General features: G+C 42.1%; 1 protein-coding gene across 9 annotated transcripts in view; it reads right to left on the reverse strand.

Annotated features, from left to right (window-relative positions):
- The window catches only part of LOC110502822 (ribosome-binding protein 1), a 42,479-nt gene extending 20,385 nt beyond the window's left edge, over positions 1 to 22,094 (reverse strand). For 4 of the 9 annotated variants that reach the window (XM_036960533.1, XM_036960532.1, XM_036960534.1 and 1 more), the window contains exons 1-8: positions 21,890 to 22,090; positions 7,578 to 7,706; positions 7,245 to 7,343; positions 6,469 to 7,081; positions 2,233 to 2,390; positions 1,675 to 1,797; positions 1,164 to 1,316; positions 903 to 1,021 (exon numbers count right to left, since the gene is read on the reverse strand). In XM_036960533.1, the coding sequence (XP_036816428.1) occupies positions 903 to 1,021; positions 1,164 to 1,316; positions 1,675 to 1,797; positions 2,233 to 2,390; positions 6,469 to 7,081; positions 7,245 to 7,343; positions 7,578 to 7,679 (1,367 nt within the window). In that variant the 5' untranslated portion in view covers positions 7,680 to 7,706; positions 21,890 to 22,090. Of the gene's footprint in view, positions 1 to 902; positions 1,022 to 1,163; positions 1,317 to 1,674; positions 1,798 to 2,232; positions 2,391 to 6,468; positions 7,082 to 7,244; positions 7,344 to 7,577; positions 7,707 to 21,889 lie in introns of all 9 variants that reach the window. The other 5 variants (XM_036960529.1, XM_036960528.1, XR_005039208.1 and 2 more) reach the window with 4 other exon arrangements.
- Positions 22,095 to 23,746: the final 1,652 nt, after the last annotated feature.

Raw genomic sequence — 23,746 nt, forward strand, 5'->3', positions numbered from 1 at the left:
TAGGGGTTAGGGTTTAGGTTAGGAACAGACACCTACTTGCTCTCTGCCTGGCTGGTGGCATGGTTCAGGGTTAGGGGTTAGGGTTTAGGTTAGGAACAGACACCTACTTGCTCTCTGCCTGGCTGGTGGCCTGGTTCAGGGTTAGGGGTTAGGGTTTAGGTTAGGAACAGACACCTACTTGCTCTCTGCCTGGCTGGTGGCCTGGTTCAGGGTTAGGGGTTAGGTTAGGAACAGACACCTACTTGCTCTCTGCCTGGCTGGTGGCCTGGTTCAGGGTTAGGGGTTAGGTTAGGAACAGACACCTACTTGCTCTCTGCCTGGTTGGTGGCCTGGTTCAGGGTTAGGGTTAGGGGTTAGGTTAGGAACAGACACCTACTTGCTCTCTGCCTGGCTGGTGGCCTGGTTCAGGGTTATGGTTTAGGTTAGGAACAGACACCTACTTGCTCTCTGCCTGGCTGGTGGCCTGGTTCAGGGTTAGGGGTTAGGTTAGGAACATAGACCTACTTGCTCTCTGCCTGGCTGGTGGCCTGGTTCAGGGTTAGGGGTTAGGTTAGGAACAGACACCTACTTGCACTCTGCCTGGCTGGTGGCCTGGTTCAGGGTTATGGTTTAGGTTAGGAACAGACACCTACTTGCTCTCTGCCTGGCTGGTGGCCTGGTTCAGGGTTAGGGGTTAGGGTTTAGGTTAGGAACAGACACCTACTTGCTCTCTGCCTGGCTGGTGGCATGGTTCAGGGTTAGGGGTTAGGGTTTAGGTTAGGAACAGACACCTACTTGCTCTCTGCCTGGCTGGTGGCCTGGTTCAGGGTTAGGGGTTAGGTTAGGAACAGACACCTACTTGCTCTCTGCCTGGCTGGTGGCATGGTTCAGGGTTAGGGGTTGGGTTAGGAACAGACACCTACTTGCTCTCTGCCTGGCTGGTGGCCTGGTTCAAGGCATCTCTGAGGATGGAGTTCTCTTGCTGCAGACAAGCCAGCTGGGCAGTGGGACCTGACTCCAACTGCTCCTGAAGACTGATGACCTGAGAGTAGGGAGGGACTTTTGACTTAAAGTTTTGGAATGCTTTGGAAATCTTTACATAACTAATTTAAAGTATACTGAATTCAAATGAGAAAAAGACTGACAGACAGAGACAGACCTGCATTCTATTCTATATACAGTACCTTAGCGGTGAGTTTCTGTGTCTGTGCTACGTGGTCCTGGTAGGAGGCCTGCATCCGAGCCTGCAGAGCGATCATCTCTTGCTCCCTGGACGAGAGCTGGGAACTCAGCCTGGTTTCCACACTGGCCACCTTGGACTTCTCAGCAGATAGCTCCTACAGAAGGAGAGAAACAGACTGTCAGACAGCTCCTACAAGGACTGGGGTCAATTCAGGAAGTGATTCAATTTTTTTTTTTTATGAAAATATTTCATGTGAAATTCCAAATCCCTTCCTGAATTGAATGACTTCAATTCGAATTGACCCCAACCCTGGCTCCTACACACAGACAACAGTGGTAAACAATTGTTCAACTCATCCATGGGAGGGGATTCTAGTTATGTGGTTAAATAAGTCGTATTTTCAGAGATATTCTCAATGTGTGAGAATGTGTTTTTTTTTACCCCAGTGAGTTCTCAGAGTCTGTTCTTGGCTGCGGTGACACACTCCTGCGCATTGTGTGTGTGCGTGTTACCTTGGTGAGTTCCCTCAGTCTGTTCTTGGCTGCGGTGGCGTCCTCTTGCTGAGTTGCCAGCTGTTTCTGATTCTCCTCTAACTGTTTCTTCATCACAGCCACCGGGTCGCCCTTCTGAGTAGCCTGAGTAGCATGCGCACACACACAGGAAGTTAGTCACAATCAATATCAAAATCAACAACTGTAGTGTATTTGTGAGTGTCTGACCAATCATCCATCCTCCTCATGCATGACGTGTGTCAGTGTCACCATCCCTCCCAGTGGTTTCTCCCATCCCATGCAGTACCACCCCCCCACATCACACACACTCCCAGTCCAACCCCCTCAAATGACATCTCCCATCCAGTCCTGACCAGATTGTATTATATGCCCTGCCGGATTCCCTACCCTCCAACTCAAGCCTTACATTTGTCAACCCCCCTTCAACTCCACAATGGTATCACCCATCCCGGGTCATACCACGATGTCATGCCTGATGTCCTCCTCCCCAGAGTGATTTCATATCACCCCTCTCCACCCCCCCCAACAGTATCTCCCATCCCCCGCCACAGGTCATACCATCTGCCAGGTGTCTTGTCTGATGCCAGCCTTGTCAGACAGGATCTCTATGAGGCGCTGGGCCTCTCCCTGACTGATCACCATACTGCTAACGGTAGAGACCAGGGCCCTGTAGGGCAGGTACAGGGGGGAATCCAGACCAGAGTCCACTGGTATGGCTAAACAGAGAGCACGACAGGGAGAGAGATGTTATTACATATTATTACAAGCACCTAGAGAGTCAGATGCAACAAGTAAGGAGAGGAAATCATAGCTATTAATAAAACATCCTTCGCTACCGAGAAAAGCACTCATCAAAAGGGCAGTTACTGTGCACAGGAATACAATGTTGGCAGAACTTGGGAAGTTAAGGGGTAAAAGGCCATGTGGAATATTCCTACTGTCTGATACAGTATGCCTGCCATCGTAAGATTGTGAGTTCTCACAATCTCAGGGGAGGGAACTGGGCACTGTGGGGAGCCTAGTAGGGCATTCTACTCTATTAGGTTTGGTTGATATTTGGCAGCTATCAGTTGTCTTCGTGGGGTGTTTGTGGGGTAAAAGGCAATAAATGAAGGCTAAATACAGTTGATATCGGAAGTTTACATACATCTTAGCCAAATACATTAAAACTCAGTTTTTCACAACTCCTGACATTTAATCCTAGTAAATAGTAAAAAAATTCCCTGTCTATGGTCAGTTAGGACCACCACTTTATTTTAAGAATGTGAAATGTCAGAATAATAGTAGAGAGAATTATTTATTTGAGCTTTTATTTCTTTCATCACATTCCTAGTGGGTCAGAAGTTTACATACACTCAACTAGTATTTGGTAGCATTGCTTATAAATTGTTTAACTTGGGTCAAACGTTTTGGGTTGCCTTCCACAAGCTTCCCACAATAAGTTGGGTGAATTTTGGCCCATTCCCCCTGACAGAGCTGTTGTAACCGAGTTAGGTTTGTTGGCCTTGTTGTTGCTCACAAACGCTTTTTTCAGTACTGCACACAAATTTTCTTTGTGATGGCCACTCCAATATCCACATAATTTTCCTCCCTCATGATGCGATCTGTTTTGTGAAGTGCACCAGTCCCTTCTGCAGCAAAGCACCCACACAACATGATGCTGCCACCCCCGTGCTTCACAGTTGGGATCGTGTTCTGCCTCCTTCCTGAGCGTATGACGGCTGCTTGGTCCCATGGGGTTTATACTTGCGTACTATTGTTTGAACGTGGTACCGTCAGGCTTTGGAAATGTCTCCCAAGGATGAACCAGAATTGTGGAGGTCTACAATTTTTGGCTGATTTCTTTTGATTTACCCAAGAATCTGTCTGTAAACAATTGTTGGAAAAATTGTGTGTGTCATGCACAAAGTACTATAGTTAGTTAACAAGAAATTTGTGGAGTTGTTGAGTTTTAATGGACTCCAACCTAAGTGTATGCAAACTTCAACTGTATGTCTAATATGCTTAATATATGAGTAAATTCCCATGGCTCAGGGCAGAATGGGTGGGAACTGGGCAGCTGAACCCCTGGCTGAGAGGGCAGAGTGGTACCAGGCAGACACAGCCCCTGTGGCACCAGAGAAACTCCCTATTGTCTAAGTTACTGAGAGGCTTTGTCAGCTAGCACACAACAAGGCCAGAGCTGTGCACACATACTGAGCAGGAGGGCGCCACTGCAGCCATGAACAGACTGAGAATTGAACAGGCTACCACACACACACACACACACACACTGTTGTAGTAAGACTGTTACAGTAGTGCTTGTGTTTTGGCTAAAGTAGTTCCTGCCTAGACTACCGTTTCCACTCATTAAAAACAGAAAGATATGTTTTTAACAGCCTAGCTAGCAGTTACCTCACTTCCTGTGTTGGTCTGTCTGTCAGTCACAAAAACACAACCCATATAAGGAAGAATGACATCTACAGACAGACAACATACTTCCCTGGTTTTCCAGAAATCCTGGTTTGAGGATTCTGGATTTCCTGCTTATTCCCTTCTGATTCCAGGATTCCTCCACCAGGGATTTCGGGAAAACCATGGAATTTATTGAAAGTTCCTGGAATTTTACAACCCTAGGAGAAACTACTGTACTTGTGGTCCTGTACTTGTGGTACTGTTGTTCTTGTGCAGCTGTAGTAGCTGCACTTTGGTGGCACACACACACACAACCCAACACACACACACACAGAGGCCTTGGGCCCTGACCATGTGTGTGCAGTAGTAGTCTTTCGACCAGACCACACCCAGTTAGACTGGCTAAGATCAGAGTCCACCACGGCAGCCTTCGTCAGATGCCGCCGAAACGTGTCCATTTGCTCTGACATGAACACTTAAAGAATATTTCAGTGAGTGCAGGTTTTTCTTTCTTCTAGTGTATACCTTTTGAACCCGGCACCCAAACACTGTGTTACGACAAACTTCAGCTGAGCACACCAATTTCTCATTCTAATCAGTCCACCACAGAGAAAACAGCTGAGCTTTGTTCTGCAGTGTAGGAGCACAAGTCTCTCTGCAGATAGTATATAGTCCGGCCTATTATACAATTAAGCAATAAGGCCCGAGGAGGTGTGGTATATTGGCCATATGCTACAAACCCTTGACGTGCCTTATTGCTACTATAAACTGGTTACCAACGTAATTAGAACAGTAAACAAGTAGTTTTGCATCATACCCATGGTATATTGTCTGATATAAAACTGTGGTTCGAGCCCTGAATGCTGATTGGCTGAAAGCCGTGGTATATCAGACCGTATACCACGGGTATGACAAAACATTTATTTTTACTGCTCTAATTACGTTGGTAATCAGTTTATAATAGAAATAAGGCACCTCGGGGGTTTGTGATATATGGCTAATATACCACGGCTAAGGGCTGTGTCCAGGCACTCCGCGTTGCGTCAATCAGCATCCAAGAGCCATTTTTCTAAATCAAATAGTCTACTAGTTAGAAATGGAACTGGAAGCGGTGGTGTTCATTGATATCTCTTAATGTAAACTACGCTTTGTCCCTATTATTGCTCGAACAATTTTTATTTTCCACAAAATTGAAAAAAATATGCAACTAGGAAACTAAAAGGAAAAAAAAAAGGAAACACGCCAATATTAATAATGCCTTGCGATCGAGAGGACGGCCTTTCACGTCGCCCCAATGCAGTATCGGCAATATCATGGACAGTAATGATTTTAGGACATTCCAAGATCTGAAAGAAGCATTTTATAATTTTATTTTTTACTTAAGTCAGCTATGCTGGCCTATGGAGTTCCATGGGAAACCCAGCTGTCAACCTGTCCAATTATGGAATTTGTAAACAGACTACCTCTGTAACATATAAACTATTGGAAAGCCCATACTCTGAGCTAGCCATTAAAAAAGTATGGCCCACAGATCTAAATGTAACTGAATCATCCTTTAACTGGACCAGAACAGAGAAAAACATTACCTTGGCATCCTGTAATCCTGACCATCAATTTTTTCATTTCAACTTTGTTCACAGACTAACACCTAATAAATGTGTCATAATGAAATTGGCCTCAAATCTTTGTATGCATTGCTCTGTTGCTCTGTTTTTGAGTGGCAGCCAAAAGTTACTAGGAAATATCAAATGCAAATATGTTAACTGAATATATGAATATGACATTGAATGTTATACCTGTAACCCCCTTCTAACGTTATACCCGTAACCCCCTTCTAACGTTATACCCGTAACCCCCTTCTAACGTTATACCCGTAACCCCCTTCTAACGTTATACCCGTAACCCCCTTCTAACGTTATACCCGTAACCCCCTTCTAACGTTATACCCGTAACCCCCTTCTAACGTTATACTCGTAACCCACTTCTAACGTTATACCCGTAACCCCCTTCTAACGTTATACCCGTAACCCCCTCTAACGTTATACCCGTAACCCCCTTCTAACGTTATACCCGTAACCCCCTTCTAACGTTATACCCGTAACCCCCTTCTAACGTTATACCCGTAACCCCCTTCTAACGTTATACCCGTAACCCCCTTCTAACGTTATACCCGTAACCCCCTTCTAATGTTATACCCGTAACCCCCTTCTAATGTTATACCCGTAACCCCCTTCTAATGTTATACCTGTAACCCCTTTCCGAAAAGATGACAAACTAAATAAAAAGTTGGTCACAAAAAATACATGTATATTATCAATAGTTGTGTTGCTCTCTAGTTATGTGAAATAATACATATGTACAATTATTGAAATGCATTGAAAATAGACCAAGCTTCCTTACCAGACTCAGCTTTTTTCTTGGAAGATGCCTTCTTCTTAGAAGGGTTCTGGGCCTCCTGAGCCCTGGCCTCCTGAGCCCTGGCCTCCTGAGCCCTGGCCTCCTGAGCCCTGGCCTCCTGAGCCCTGGCCTCCTGAGCCCTGGCCTCCTGAGCCTTGGCCTCCTGAGCCCTGGCCTCCTGAGCCCTGGCCTCCTGAGCCTTGGCCTCCTGAGCCTTGGCTGCAGTCTGCTGGGAGCCCACTGGGGGCACTGCCATCACAGGGACCTCCTTGGTGACAGCCTCCAGGACTGGTGCAGGCTTGGAGGGGGCAATGGGGGTGGTGGCCGCCTGAGCTGGCTCTACCTTAGCCACCTTCTTCTCCTTCTTCTTCTTCTCCTTTGGTGCAGGGGCAGGTGGGGCCTCTACGGCAGTGGGAACTGGAGCAGGATGAGTGGTTGGTTCAGGGGCTGGGGCAGGAGCAGTGGCTCTTTCTGGGGCTGGGGCAGGAGCAGTGACTCTTTCTGGGGCTGGGGTTGGTTCAGGTACGGCCACTGGGACCTCCTCTGGTTCCGATTCTGGCAGCTTCCCATTGGGCTTGTCATCTTTCTTCTTACCACGGTTCTTCTTCTCAGATACCTTAATGATTAGAATAATACATTTCATTTAGAACACACTTTAACATTATATATGACAATCAAAATGCGCTACAGTATGTGCATTAAAATGCACGCAGACACACACACAGCTAGAATAATTCTACAAAAATGCATTTGAGTAGGTGTGTTTTATCTCGTTTTACCTTGTCCTTCTTCTTGTCCTTCTTGGTCAGTTGGCTGGGAGGTGCCATCTTGCCCAGCTCTCTACGCTGCTGGGCCAGAGCCTCCTCATACGAGGTCTCCTTCATGGAGAAGAATGAGAAAACATAACAGTTAAATGTAATACATGATCACCACCACGACAACAACAACTGTGTATCTCAGTAGGTTGAGCATGGTGCTTGCAATGCCAGTGTTGTGGGTTTGAGTGCTGCTAGGGCTACCCATAAGAAAAATCCACGCACGCATGACTAAGTGGCTTTGGATCTGCTAAATGGTATACATTATGATTATTATATTAACAACAGTTAGGCTACCTTCATGGAGAAGGTGGAGACCAGGACGATGCCAAGGGCTGAGATGAACATGAAGCCTCCAAATACCATGATGCCTAGCGTCTGAGGGTCATACAGATCCATGATGACCACTATGACGGGTTAGCTGTCCTGTTGGATGGGGAGAAAGAAAAACAGAAATGATTAGAATTGTATTTCACCTTTATTTAAGAACCAATGGAATGGCCTAAAAAAGGTGCAAACTTAGCCCAGCCCGGGCACCGGGCCATGCAAAACGAACTCCCCCAGTGAAAGAGAGGGTGTGGGAGGGCGGGAGTGTGAAAGCCTATGTGTAAAGTACTCAGTACAGATGGTTAGTGTACTTATAACATTGTTCAACTCAAATTGTCACATGCGCCGAATACAACAGGTGTAAACCTTACAGTGAAATGCTTACTTACAAGCCCTTAACCAACAATGCAGTTATAAGAAACCCCCCCCCCCCCCCCAAAAAAAAGAGACAAGAATAACAAATAATTAAAGAGCAGCAATAAATAACAATAGTGGGACAATATACAGGGGATATTACAGAGTCAATGTGTGGGGGAACCGGTTAGTCGAGGTAACTATGTACATTTAGGTAGTTATTAAACTGGCTACGCATTGATAATAACAGAGAGTAGCAGCAGCGTTGGTGGGGGGGATAATGCAAATAGTCTGGGTAGCTATTTGATTAGCCGTTCAGGAGTCTTATGGCTTGGGGGTAGAAGCTGTTTAGAAGCTTCTTGGATCTAGACTTGGCGCTCCGGAACCGCTTGCCGTGCGGTAGCAGAGAGAACAGTCTACGACTAGGGTGGCTGGAGTCTGACAATTTTTAGGGCCTTCCTCTGACACCGCCTGGTACAGAGGTCCTGAGTGGCAGGAAACTTGGCCCCGGTGATGTACTGGGCTGTACGCACTACCCTCTGTGGTGCCTTGGGGTTGCCATACCAGGCAGTTATGCAACCAGTCAGAATGCTCTTGATGGTGCAGCTGTAAAATCTTGAGGATCTGAGGACCCATCCAAAATCTTTTCAGTCTCCTGAGGGGGAATAGGTTTTGTCGTGCCCTCTTCACGAATGTCTTGGTGTGCTTGGACCATGTTAGTTTGTTGGTGTTGTGGACGCCAAGGAACTTGAAGCTCTCAACCTGCTCCACTACAGCCCCGTCGATGAGAATGGGGCTGTGCTCAGTCCTCCTTTTCCTGTAGTCCACAATCATCTCCATTGTCTTGATCACGTTGCGGGAGAGGTTGTTGTCCTTGCACCACACGGCCAGGTCTCTGACCTCCCTATAGGCTGTCTCATCGTTGTTGGTGATCAGATGTGTTGGTGCCTACCCTCACCACCTGGGTGCGGCCTGTCAGGAAGTCAGGATCCAGTTGCAGAGGGAGGTGTTTAGTCCCAGGGTCCTTAGCTTAGTGATGAGTTTTTGGGCACTATGGTGTTGAACGTTGAGCTGTAGTCAATGAACAGCATTCTCACATAGGTGTTCCTTTTGTCCAGGTGGGAAAGGGCAGTGTGCAGTGCACTAGAGATTGCATCATCTGTGGATCTGTTGGTGTGGTATGCAAATTGCAGTGGGTCTAGGGTTTCTGGGATAATGGTGTTGATGTGAGCCATGACCAGCCTTTCAAAGCATTTCATGGCTACAGATGCTACGGGTCAGTAGTCACTTAGGCAGGTTACCTTAGTGTTCTCGGGCACAATGACTATGGTGGTCTGCTTTAATAAACATGTTGGTATTACAGACTCAGACAGGGAGAGGTTGAAAATGTCAGAGAAGACACTTGCCAGTGGTAATTGTTGGACAAGTTTAAAAGCTCTTTGTTCCATTGTATCCATAGAGACAGTTTATTTTTCCTACAGTTACACGCATTTAAAATGCTTCAAGCTTTAACAGTACTTATGAATGTGTGTCGCCATTAATAATATATGCCACTTAGCAGATGCTTTTATCCAAAAGCGACTTCTAGTCATGCGTGCATACATTTTACACATGGATGGTCCCGGGGATTTAACCCACTACCCTGGTGTTACAAACGCCACGCTCTACCAACTGAGCTACAAGACCACAAAATACATTAACTTGAGTAATTATTTTAATCGTTTGACAGCCCTAGAAATAAATAATAATCAGAAATTAAAAATCGGCCCGTTGATGCGGCTGAATTTTAAATGACATTGGAAGCCCTTTGGCCTAGAGACATTTTTGCATTAAAGCCAATTTCCTGCAATTCTACAAATTTCTCCACGGAGCTGAGAAAATATTGCAGTTTTAAAGCTAATTTTCTGCAATTATATGCATTTGCCATGGCTAATGCTGTGTTGTTTTACTCAAACATAATAATAATCTCAATACTGCTAAATTCATTGTTTTGTGAATTTTCAATTCTCCCCGACTGTCTAGTTGTCATTTTGGTGATTGAGAACTAACAAAGATTATATTATTTTAAAATATATGTCCATTATCTTTTCTATATGCTTTTTATCTGGTTTTAGTCATTTTAGCTTACACTGAAAGCATTTTTCCATCCTGAATTTGCATTTAATTTATCATACTGTTTGGACTTTGGTGACCCAGAAAAAAATGCTTAGGCGGCACACCCAAGTAGTTCAATAGCAGAAAAATCCCTGTATATCAAAAGGGCACTTCATTCCATATCACAGGCTTTTAAAATCCAATATTGGAGCACAATTTCTACTTAAAATATCAAAGTGATCCAAAAGGGACTCACTTCGTTGAACACACAGGGAAATGGATAGTTAGCCCTAGCCTAATTAAAAAAAGGACAGGTCTAACTCCAAGTTGTCTTCAGCTCTCTCATCTTAGACAACCTTTGCATTCAAGTTCAAAGTACAAAGTTTGCACCTCTCGCACAAATTGTGTTACAGACTACAACATGTTTAATAAATGTTTATTAAAAAAAACATTTAAAAAATCGTTTGACAAGCTTTTAAATTACATCCAATCTCAACTGTTGATCTTTGCAGTGATGAAGCAAAATAGGTCAACTTTGAGCAGGCAGAACGACAGATTTTTACCTTGTCAGCTCAGGGATTCGATCCAGCAACCTTTCGGTTACTGGCCCAACGCTCTAACTACTAGGCTACCTGCCACACGCACGCACGTTTGGGGTCACTTAGAAATGTCCTTGTTTTTTATATTAAAGCACATTTTTGGTCCATTGAAATAGCATCAAATTGATCAAAAATACAGTTTATACATTGTTAATGTTGTAAATGACTATTGTAGCTGGAAAAGGCAGATTTTTAATGGAATATCTACATTGGCGTACAGAGGCCCATTATTAGCAACCATCACTCCTGTGTTCCAATGGCACGTTGTGTTAGCTAATCCAAGTTTATCATTATAAAAAGGCTAATTGATCATTAGAAAACCCTTTTGCGTTTATGTTAGTGAGCACATATGAAAACTGTTGTGCTGATTTAAAGAAGCAATAAAACTGGCCTTCTTTAGACTAGTTGAGTATCTGGAGCATCAGCATTTGTGGGTTAAATTACAGGCTCAAAATGGCAAGAAACAAAGACCTTTCTTCTGAAACGCATCAGTCTTGTTCTGAGAAATGAAGGCTATTCCGTGCAAGAAATTGCCAAGAATCTGAAGATATCGTACAATGCTGTGTACTACTCCCTTCACAGAACAGCACAAATTGGCTCGAACCAAAATAGAAAGAGTGGGGGGCACTGGTGCACAACTGAGCAAGAGGACAAGTACATTAGAGTGTCTAGTTTGAGAAAGACGCCTCACAAGTCCTCAACTGGCAGCTTCATTAAATAGTACCCGCAAAACATCAGTCTCAATGTCAAAAGTGAAGAGGTGACTCCGGGATGCTGGCCTTCTAGACAGTTGCAAAGAAAAAAGACATATCCCAGACTGGCCAATAAAAATAAAAGATTAAGATGGCAAAAGAACGCAGATACTGGACAGAGGAAGATTGGAAAAAAGTGTTATGGACAGACGAATCTAAGTTTGAGGTGTTCGGATCACAAATAAGAACATTCGTGAGATGCAAAATCATTTTGAGAGCCCCCTGGATTGATGATGAAATTAAAAATTGTATGGTTCAAATAAATTATGAAAAAGTAGTGGCTGTTCAGCTGATTGTCTAATTTTACGGTATGTCAACCATTTTGTGATATCTTAAAAATAATCAATTATATTACCAAACCAAGATAAATGACAAAAACACAAAGGAAAAAGACTTGAGTACCGTAGCCCTTTACACCCGTACACGGGTAGTAGCTGTACAACGTAGACTTTAATCTTGTGATTATTGTGACTTTGCCATTGTATTTGTTTGTAAGCTTGTGTAGTCAAATGAATCTATGATCGTATGCTATCCATTTGTTGTTTGTATGCTGTTCTTTGTATGGCATTTTAATATTTAATAATTAACCAATGATATTAGGCCACTCTTGGCCATGATTACAGACATCTGTGTCTTTTGACACTACATAAACGAGTCATCCCGCAGAGTTTGTGATTATACCCCGATGAAGACAGCTTTGCTGTCGAAACGTTGGTAATTAAATTTTTGCATCTGAGCTTCTAGAGTGTGCGGCTCTCTTTTATTTTCAAGTAGCTGTACAGTAACATGCTATACATGACGGTAGTAGCTATACAGTAACATGCTATACATGACGGTAGTAGCTGTACAGTAACATGCTGTACATGACGGGTAAGCAGCTGTACAGTAACATGCTATACATGACGGGTAGCAGCTGTACAGTAACATGCTATACATGACGGTAGCAGCTGTACAGTAACATGCTATACATGACGGTAGTAGCTATACAGTAACATGCTGTACATGACGGTAGTAGCTATACAGTAACATGCTGTACATGACGGTAGTAGCTATACAGTAACATGCTATACATGACGGTAGTAGCAGCTGTACAGTAACATGCTGTACATGACGGTAGTAGCAGCTGTACAGTAACATGCTATACATGACGGTAGTAGCTATACAGTAACATGCTATACATGACGGTAGTAGCTGTACAGTAACATGCTATACATGACGGGTAAGCAGCTGTACAGTAACATGCTGTACATGACGGTAGTAGCTATACAGTAACATGCTATACATGACGGGTAGCAGCTGTACAGTAACATGCTATACATGACGGGTAGCAGCTGTACAGTAACATGCTATACATGACGGTAGTAGCTATACAGTAACATGCTATACATGACGGTAGTAGCTGTACAGTAACATGCTATACATGACGGTAGTAGCTATACAGTAATATGCTATACATGACGGTAGTAGCTATACAGTAACATGCTATACATGACGGTAGTAGCTGTACAGTAACATGCTATACATGACGGTAGTAGCTATACAGTAACATGCTATACATGACGGGTAGCAGCTGTACAGTAACATGCTATACATGACGGGTAAGCAGCTGTACAGTAACATGCTATACATGACGGGTAGCAGCTGTACAGTAACATGCTATACATGACGGTAGTAGCTATACAGTAACATGCTATACATGACGGTAGTAGCTATACAGTAACATGCTATACATAACGGGTAGCAGCTGTACAGTAACATGCTGTACATGACGGTAGTAGCTATACAGTAACATGCTGTACATGACGGTAGTAGCTATACAGTAATATGCTATACATGACGGTAGTAGCTGTACAGTAACATGCTATACATGACGGTAGTAGCTATACAGTAACATGCTATACATGACGGTAGTAGCTATACAGTAACATGCTATACATGACGGTAGTAGCTGTACAGTAACATGCTATACATGACGGTAGTAGCCGTACAGTAACATGCTATACATGACGGGTAGTAGCTGTACAGTAACATGCTATACATGACGGTAGTAGCTATACAGTAACATGCTATACATGACGGTAGTAGCTGTACAGTAACATGCTATACATGACGGTAGTAGCTATACAGTAACATGCTATACATGACGGTAGTAGCTATACAGTAACATGCTATACATGACGGTAGTAGCTATACAGTAACATGCTGTACATGACGGTAGCAGCTGTACAGTAACATGCTATACATGACGGTAGTAGCTATACAGTAACATGCTGTACATGACGGTAGTAGCTGTACAGTAACATGCTATACATGACGGTAGTAGCTGTACAGTAACAAGCTATACATGACGGTAGTAGCTGTACAGTAACATGTTATACATAACGTCAGAGCTCGGGCTTGGCGCTTCACAGCTCTGTATGGGTTTTGACTGACAGCTGTTCTTAACTTGAGCACCGAGCATGACAAGAAGTTGCCCCCATCCCTCCGGCTAATTTGGCAACTTTTGCTAATATTTTGTCTGAGTAACGGAAATGCTGTAAATTAGGATGACTCAATGTATTTTGAAAGATGAGACGTTGAGGATTATAATAAAAAACGCTTTGATGTCATACAAGCAAGCCAAACACCTGTGAGTCCAAATGTGCACTTCACATTTCCAAATCATAAAACTCAAGTCATATACAGTGTCAATGTTTATGATCACTATGTTTGATGTACAAGATGACATGGCGATATATTCTGTTGAGAAAGAACAACCCAGGGTATGACCATTTTTGTTTATTGTGAGCACCCGAATGCACTCATGACTCTGACTATGAGCACCAAAATTACATTATGATTCTCTGAATTGCCATGGGAAAAGCTAACACTAAGATCGCATTTTATAACTTAGCTAGTCACGTTGGCAATAGAACAAGCTTTCAAATCATGCCCACCTGACTCAGATTGCGATTTACAATGGACCGTTTTTAGATTGAGTAAACAGTCATTTTGTGATGGCGGAGATGCAGGGTTGTGTTCCAAATGAAACAACTACAAGTTTGCTTGCTCTAGTTCCTGAACAGCAAAGCTAGGGGAGAACAAAAAAAAAGTACCTTATAGTTGAAGACTCTTCAAGTCATATAAGCGCATTAAAATTGCTTAGGAACTGTTCACACATTGGAGAGGTGCGTGACCACTTGGAGACACCGGATAGTCCTCTTACACAAACACCTTGTACCTACCCCACATTTTCCAGGAATAGTCTTATAATGTTACTGAATCTATCCAGAGTTTTTCCGATTTAATTATCAACAAATGTTGCAAAAAGTAAAACAATTATATAAAAAGTCATAAACCAACAGTGTAATGTCTGTATTCAGTCATGGGTCAGGTGAACTGTTGTGTATTTACCTTCGATCTAAAACTTTTCCATTATATCAAAACTGTTCCCTTCCAATTGCTACCATGGTTATGCATATGCTTTTTATATTTCTTTGGGAAGAAAGATTTCAATTCAGCCCTATTCATACAGGCTAATTCCCACATGTAAAGGGTCAAGTTAGTGTGGGAGAGGTGGGAAAACTATTGTTATCCATCAATAATAAGCCACCAGGTATCGACAACCTAGATAGAAGACTATTGGGAATGGTAGCAGACTGTATTGCCACCTCTATTTGCTAGATATTTAATGAAAGCCTGAAGGAGTGTGTCTCCACCAATGGTGTAAAGTATTTAAGTAAAAACACTTTAAAATAATTACTTAAGCCATTTTTCTCCTGTAGTTTACTATTAATATTTGACTACTTTTAAAGAAAATAATGTACTTCTTACTCCATACATTTTCACTGATACCTAAAAGTACTTGTTACATTTTGACAGGAAAATTATCCAATTCACACACTTATCAAGAGAATATCCCCGGTCACCCCTAGTGCCGCTGATCTGGCAGACTCACTAAACACAAATGCTTTGTTTGTAAATTATGTCTTAGTATTGGAGTGTGCCCCTGGCTATCCGTCAATAAAAATAACATTTAAATCGTGCCGTCTGGTTTGTTTAATATAAGGAATTGTAAAATGGTTTATAATTTTACTTTTGATACTTAAGTACATTTGAGCATTTACATTTACTTTTGACACTTAAGTATATTTAAAACCAAATACTTTTAGACTTTTACTCAAGTAGTATTTTACTGGGTGACTTTCACTTGAGCCATTTTCTATTAAAAGGTATCTTTACTTTTACTCAAGTATGACAATTGAGTACTTTTTGAGTAATTGAGTAATTCCACTACCTAAAAATAGTAAAGCACCCTTTGCTGGCTCGAACAGCCACCCAAATCAGTTCGCTGCCTGGTCTTAGTAAATTGGATGGCGAGAATTGTGTTTGACTACTGACTTTCAGCATTCCTACAAAGAAGGGCACTCAGCTTGTACTGCACTGACTCCGATGACTGATGATTGCCTAAAATAAATGGATAATAAGATGATAGTTGGAGCTGTATTGTTAGATTTCAGAGCAGCCTTTGATGTTATTAATCCTAAAGCTTCTCTAACATCAGATATGTACAGTGCGGTGTCCTTCAGGGAAGCTGCCTTTGGCCTCTATTTTTACAAATGATTTGCCACTGGTCTTACACAAAGCTACAATGACTATGTATGCAAATGACTTCACACTCTACAGGTCAGCATCCAAAGCCAGTGAGCTCACTGAAATTCAAAATACGGAGTTACGGTCAGTATCAGAACGGGTGACTAATAATAAACTGGTCTTAAATACATATAAAACTAAAAGCATTGTATTTGGTTCAAAGCATTCTCTAAGACCTACATTTCAACTGGAGTTGCGCAGAGGGTCTTAACATTGAGCAAGTCGAGGAAACTAAACTCCTAGAGATATTGTTGTGAAGATGGGGAGGGGTATGTCTGTTATAAAAAGATGATCTGCGTTTGACACAAAATCAACGGTACCACCTCGATTCGGTCTTACGTAGCAAAACGTTTAATTAATTTTTATCCAGTGTAAAAAACAGAGCTAGAAAATGGTATATCATACATTGCAGTTGAGGAACAAAGGGAAAGTCATTCTGCTTTGAAAGTTGATAAACTTGTAATCACACTTTTGAGAAAATGGGCCTTGAATATTTTGATACACCTACTAGAGAGCTCTTCTTTGTCAACAGTCATTCAGCATCGTTAACACCATCTCTTAAGCCTTAGCCACACCCATCTCTTTAAGGATTCACATGAGAGGCCATGTAGCAAACACACGCTGTATCAAATAAAATGTGTTTATTTGTCACATGCACAGGGTACAGAAGGTGTACCCAGTACAGGGATAGTACTTGCATACCAGCAATATCAAAAACTGAAAGTGTTCAAATAAAAATATTTTGTTGTTATTAGATTACCCGACACACTTGTCTAAATGTATGGATTGTGTGAAGGAAATGTTATAACCAGCCTCCACCCACATCTAGCTAAGCAGATGGGGTCACTATTGTCTAGACATGTACACATCTTCATGAAATACAATCGATGGCCTTAATCACCCCCAGACATACCCAATTTGATAGGTTGTGTAACAATCTGGCCGAAGTGGAGTCTTTTGATTAGACATGTAGTTAGCTAGCTAAACAATGAACCGGAACAACCCAACTCATACTACTACCAATACAAACATTGTCATAGCTGTAGTATGAATCTGCAGGTAGCTAAAGCTAACAAACTAGGTTCAATGTTAACTAGCAATGCAAATGGATTTCTGATTCAAATAATATTATTACACAGATCATACACGTAAGGTTAGCCAGCAAGCTAACATTTGCTAACTAACAGTATGCTTTAACTTGCAATAAAAATGACTTTCTGACAAAATTATAAAGTATATCTGGAAAATGTAGCTAGACTCCTACCTGTATACCTGGAAGAATGCTTCACGGCAGACTGGAACCATTTAACTCTGTTTTGTTTGGAGCTACAGCTTGTTTGGGCAGCTTTGTGTTAAGTCACACCGGTTCACACTGACCGTGGCGTGTGCAGAAAGTAGCCCATCACTTTTTCCTACTGATCTGTCGATAGCGTCTGCTAAATTCTGGGCATCAATGTTGTTGAGAAAAGTAGCAAAAGTTTTCTAGTTCTCAATGGTTAACGTTATATCTTTCAAAAACAGCACGGTAGAAAGGACTGTCAACACATACTGAACAGCTCACGTTAAAGACTGGTCTGCTATGTAGCATGCTTCTATCTAAACTAATTTCCCGGCATGTCCAGCCCATACATTATCTCAGCCAATCATGGCTAGTGGAAAGGTTCCTGCGTTTTTCCATGGCTAAACCAACTAGGCTCGTAATTTAACAATTTTAATCATATTTATGGATGGAATACAAGTTTGTTATTAAGGCACATGAAAATTCACATTCCAGAAGGCAATTCTGCCGAAAACCGCATTTTGATAAAAAAAGAAAAAAAATGATGTTCAAATGCTGCTCCTGTGAAGTACAGTAGTGATGTCGACATACGCTGAGTTACCTGAAACAAGTCACATGTGGTCAAGTGTAGCAAAGAAAGACCAAGCAAAGCTGCAGCTGGCTCAAAACGGAGCAGCACGCCTTGCCCTTAACACATACAGAACTAACAACAACAACATGCATACCAGTCTTTCCTGGTTGACAATTGAGAGACTTACTGCTTCTCTTCTAGTTATGAGAAATGTTGCTGTAATACATTCCAGATTGTTTGCATAATCAAATAACATTCAACTCAGACACCCATCCAACCAGGAAGTGGGAAATCTGAGGTTTGTAGTTTTTCAACTCTTTGCCTATCCAAGATAGTGTAAATTTGGTTTGATTGCACTTCCTATGGCTTCCACTAGATGTCAACAGTCTTTAGAACCTTGTTTGGGGCTTCTACTGTGAAGGAGGAGAGAATAAGAGGAGGTTGACCAAGGGCTCTGCCAGAAGGCCATGAGCTCAGTCAGGCGTGCGCACATGATAGGTAGCTGCGTTCCATTGCATTTCTAAAGACAAAGGAATTCTCAGGTTGAAACATTATTGAAGATTTATGATAAAAACATCCTAAAGATTGATTCTATACATCGTTTGACATGTTTCTACGAACTGTAACGGGACTTTGTCTGCCCTGCGCGTCGTGAATATTGATTTGTGAACTAAACGCAAACAAAAAGGAGGTATTTGGACATAAATGGACTTTATCGAACAAAACAAACATTTATTGTGGAACTTGGATTCCTGGGAGTGCATTCTGATGGAGATCATCAAAGGTAAGTGAATATTTATAATGCTATTTCTGACTTCTGTTGACTCCACAACATGGCGGGTATCTGTATGGCTTGTTTTTGTGTCTGAGCGACGTACTCAGATTATTGCATGGTGTGCTTTTTCCGTAAAGTTTTTTTGAAATCTGACACAGCGGTTGCATTAAGGAGAAGTTTATCTAAAGTTCCATGCATAACCCTTGTATCTTTTATCAATGTTTATTATGAGTATTTCTGTAAATTGATGTGGCTTTCTGCAAAAATCACCGGATCTTTTAGAAGCAAAACATTACTGAACATAACGCGCCAATGTAAACTGAGATTGTTGGATATAAATATGAACTTTATCGAACAAAACATACATGTATTGTGTAACATGAGGTCCTATGAGTGTCATCTGATGAAGATCAAAGGTTAGTGATTAATTTGATCTCTATTACTGCTTTTTGTGACTCCTCTCTTTGGCTGGAAAAATGGCTGTGTTTTTCTGTGACTAGGTACTGACCTAACAATCGTTTGGTGTGCTTTCGTCGTAAAGCCTTTTTGAAATCGGACACTGTGGTGGGATTAACAACAAGTTTATCTTTAAAATGGTGTAATATACTTGTATTTTTGAGGAATTTTAATTATGAGATTTCTGTTTTTTGAATTTGGCGCCCTGCACTTTCACTGGCTGTTGTCATATCGATCCCGTTAGCGGGATCTCAGCCGTATTAAACATCTCCAATCTAAAATTAAATCTAGAATCGGCTTCCTATTCCGCAACAAAGCCTCCTTCACACACGCCACCAAACATACCCTCGTAAAACTGACTATCCTACCAATCCCCGACTTCGGCGATGTAATTTACAAAATAGCCTCCAACACTCTACTCAGCAAACTGGATGCAGTCTATCACAGTGCCATCCATTTTGTCACCAAAGCCCCATATACCACCCACCACTGCGACCTGCATGCGCTCGTCGGTTGGCCCTCGCTACATATTCGTCGCCAGACCCACTGGCTCCAGGTCATCTATATGTCTTTGCTAGGTAAAGCTCCGCCTTATCTCAGCTCACTGGTCACGATAACAACACCCACCCGCACATGCTCCAGCAGGTATATCTCACTGGTCATCCCCAAAGCCAACACCTCCTTTGGTCGCCTTTCCTTCCAGTTCTCTGCTGCCAATGACTGGAACGAATTGCAAAAATCGCTGAAGCTGGAGACTTATATTTCCCTCACTAACTTTAAACATCAGCTATCCGAGCAGCTAACCGAATGCTGCAGCTGTACAAAGAGCATCTGTAAATAGCCCATCTAATCTACCTACCTCATCCCCATATTGTTTTTATTATTTTTCTGCTCTTTTGCACACTAGTATTTCTACTTGCACATCATCATCTGCACATCTATCACTCCAGTGTTAATTTTGCTCAATTGTAATTACTTGCTACTATGGCCTATTTATTGCCTTACCTCCTCACGCCATTTGCACACACTGTATATAGACTTTCTTTATTGTGTTATTGACTGTACATTTGTTTATTCCATGTGTACCTTGGTGTTGTTTGTGTCGCACTGCTTTGCTTTATCTTCTCCAGGTTGTTGTAAATTGTTGTAAATGAGAACTTGTTCTCAACTAGCCTACCTGGTTAAATAAAAGGTGAAATGTAAAAAATATATATTATAATAATTCTGCGCAGTGCAAGAAGAAGCATTGGCCAATTTCATTTCGTCAACCAAATACATTTGTCAAATCCTTTCGGGCTACATTCCAGCTAAACTAGGAGTGGACAGTTAACTACCGGTACTTACAAAAGCGTGCATCTAACAAAGAGCTACGAAAGTATGTAAATAGCCATATTAGACTTCAAGACATAAGGTAATTTTGTCAAACTCTCAATGCTCATTCAACATATTTACTGTTACTTTATTCAATCCTGTTTTAAAAGTCTCCCTAACAGTTTACATTCCCTGACACCAACCAGAAATGTTTCCTTGGCCAAATATTCCCAGATTTTCATAAAACAGCCACATAAGTGTTCTCCTGTTTTTCTGGATCACCAAAAGAGTAGGCTACGTACACTTCAATTAGCTCACTCAGTGCAGCTGGGGGAGATGTGTGTGTGTGCTTGGCATTATAGTGCCAAGCATGTGTTATTATAACAAGTGCTTGGCATAATGCCAACACCCCAACGCACCGTCCAAGTTTGTCTGGACATTCCAAAGGGATTATTTTACTCCCTGTCCAGAACAGTAACTACCCACCAGCCCCTACTCTCTGACTCCCATCCAAATCAAATCCAATTTTATTGGTCAAAAACACATGTTTAGCAGATGTTATTGCGGGTGGAGCAAAATGATTGTGTTTTTATACATACATTTTACATTTTTTTATCCTTATGATACATGATGCTGTATTCCACCAGGGGCCCCCAACCTCCCAGATAGCATATGAACACACTATAAGCATCAGCAAGAAATTTGCTTTAATAGTGCTAAATTGTCTCTCATCTTCATGGCAAAATGTGAAGAATAGCATGAGATTAGCTATAAAATAGCACACTTTATCTCTGTCCCATGGCAAAGTGTTGAAATGCAGGAAGTTAATTTTGGGGGGGCTGCTAAAACAAAGTCCTACTGCCCCCCCCCCCCCTCTCAAAAATAAAAAAGTGGCGGTAGGTGCCCTGGAGCCCCAAATGCGGTGGTCAGTCAGGCCCTGTATTCGGCATGTTTATCATAAAAACGCTGTCATGTAATTTCGAAACCTTTTATCATGACATGAAATGGAAATTAAGTTGTCATTACTAACTGGCATCTTGTGGGAAACTGTCGTAACTAGCATAGCTAACGCGTTAGCAAGAAAGTCGAGATAGCCAGCTGAGAATTAGCAACTCCACAAATCTATGTAACTACCGTTACACAGCGTTATCTACTATGTAGCTACATCACATCTCGAGTTGAGAATGATCAGCTAGGAGCTGGCTAGCTAACGTTAGCTAGGCTAGTAGGCTACAACACGTTAGCTAGCTGGCTTTTTAGCCAGTTAACTTAGTTTCATTGCTAGTTTATTATTATACAATTGCGAAGTTGTCAGCTGCTGCCTAGTAAGAATCACATGCTAAATAGTTACAGTCATCATTAGCCAACCAGTTAGTTCGTCTGACTACCATCCATATGAAATATGGAATAAGGTTCTGATTTTTCAGAATAGTATTCTAGAGCTCTTCAGAATTCATACCTTATTTTTTATATATATCTGCTGATGTAGCTACTGTAGACCGCTTCTGGGGCGGTTGAAGAAGCACGGATGTTGTCGTTGAATTTCTTTCAATCTGAAGTAAAATATGCAGCTATTTCCCCAAATTATTTCTCAGGCAGTTCGTCTGGGAATCCTCTTCCTTTAAATGGAGTCGTGGCACTTTGAGCTGGCTCGCATCGGGCCAGTGAGGGGGTTCGATTAATATCGCCCAGGCGCCCGTGTTTTGACTGAAAGTTAATTGCTTTCGATTTTAAAACCGGGCTGCTCCCGGCGTGAGCCAAGGTGAAATCTGCTCAAAACAAGAGTGACCTACTTAAGTACGTGTGTAAATTAGTAGGATTCTGTGTTGTCCCATGGAAAAGTGATTGATTTTTATTTTTTTTCTTCTTTCCCAAATATTTTTTGTTGAAAATTCAAACATTTATTTTATGTTGACAAAATGACTGAGCCGTGCACAGATTATATAATGGTGCTCCTCACTCCCCGATTTCGCCCGATGTTTGACGGCATTTGCTTAAACACCGACTCCGATTTTGTGCTGTGGGCCGATGTCCCTGTTAGAGATTGGGCTGATTCGATTATGCTGAACATCAAGGCACCGGTCCATGGCCCGTGACGTGCCGGTCAAACGCGGTGAGGGAGGAGCGCCGTTCTCATATCGAACAGTAATCTGCGCAGTTCAGTTTTGTTGTCATCAAGGCAGCATGGTGCATCGTCCACAAACAAATAACATATATTTTCCATAAAATATATTTTTCATTGGGAAGGCAGATAAAGCGTTTTCATCAAAATCCTTCATTACTTCTCGTGCTTAATTGCGTCACTTTTGTTTGGAGCCGATTTCGCCGTGGACTTTGAATAGGGCTCACATCCCGGAGGCAGCCCGGTCCCAAAACTAATGCAATCAATTTGTGCTAAACACCGCCACACCACCACTACTAAACATGAATCCCCTCATTAATCCACAAGATTACTAATTGGCTAAATCTACTCAAGCAATGGAACCAACGATGTCTGTAGCTCACAATGGAAAGTGTTTCTGGGAGTTGTTCTGTGGTTGTTGTTCGTTGGAATTACTTGGCTTGACGGTGAAAGCTCGTTCTTAAAACTACAACATATGTGGAGGCTGGGCAAGGATGTGAGCATCACATATTATTTTCATGCCCTCTTTGTGGACACGATTTCATTCGATTATATTCAAGGTAGCTATGCACATCTGTTTCTGGCACAGGAGGTTGGTGGCACCTTCATTGAGAAGGATGGGCTCTTGGTAATGGCTGGAGCAGAATAAGTGGAATGGTATCAAATACAATGGTATGGTATCAAATGCCAATCCATTTGCTCTGTTCTGGCCAATATGATGAGCCGTCTTCCCCTAAGCAGCCTCCACTGGTTTCTGGATGTCCAGAGGTGTAATATTGCAGTGCTTTGCTCTGCAACATAGGGTAGGATAGATAATTCCAAGTCAGATATTGAATTCCATAGAGAATAGGAATATGAAACAGTCCTCTGTCTCTTTGAGTAGCCTATATCTAATCAGATTAGGTCATTTTGGAGTTTGTGGTGAGTACAATAGAATAGAACTGAATAGAATAACTTTCAGGGTGAATTGCCCATGAGGGGACCACGCAGACAGTCAACCAAACTTACACAAGAAGTGACCATCAATCAATCAAATCTATTTTAAAAAGCCTTTTTTACATTCGCAGTTGTCACAAAGTGCTATACAGAAACCCAGCCTAAAACCCCAAACAGCAAGCAATGCAGAGGCACATTGTCTAGGAAAATCACCCTAGAAGGCAGGAACCTAGAAAGAAACCTAGAGAGGAACCATGC

The sequence above is a fragment of the Oncorhynchus mykiss genome, chromosome 23 (assembly GCF_013265735.2).
Source record: "Oncorhynchus mykiss isolate Arlee chromosome 23, USDA_OmykA_1.1, whole genome shotgun sequence".
Taxonomy (NCBI): domain Eukaryota; kingdom Metazoa; phylum Chordata; class Actinopteri; order Salmoniformes; family Salmonidae; genus Oncorhynchus; species Oncorhynchus mykiss.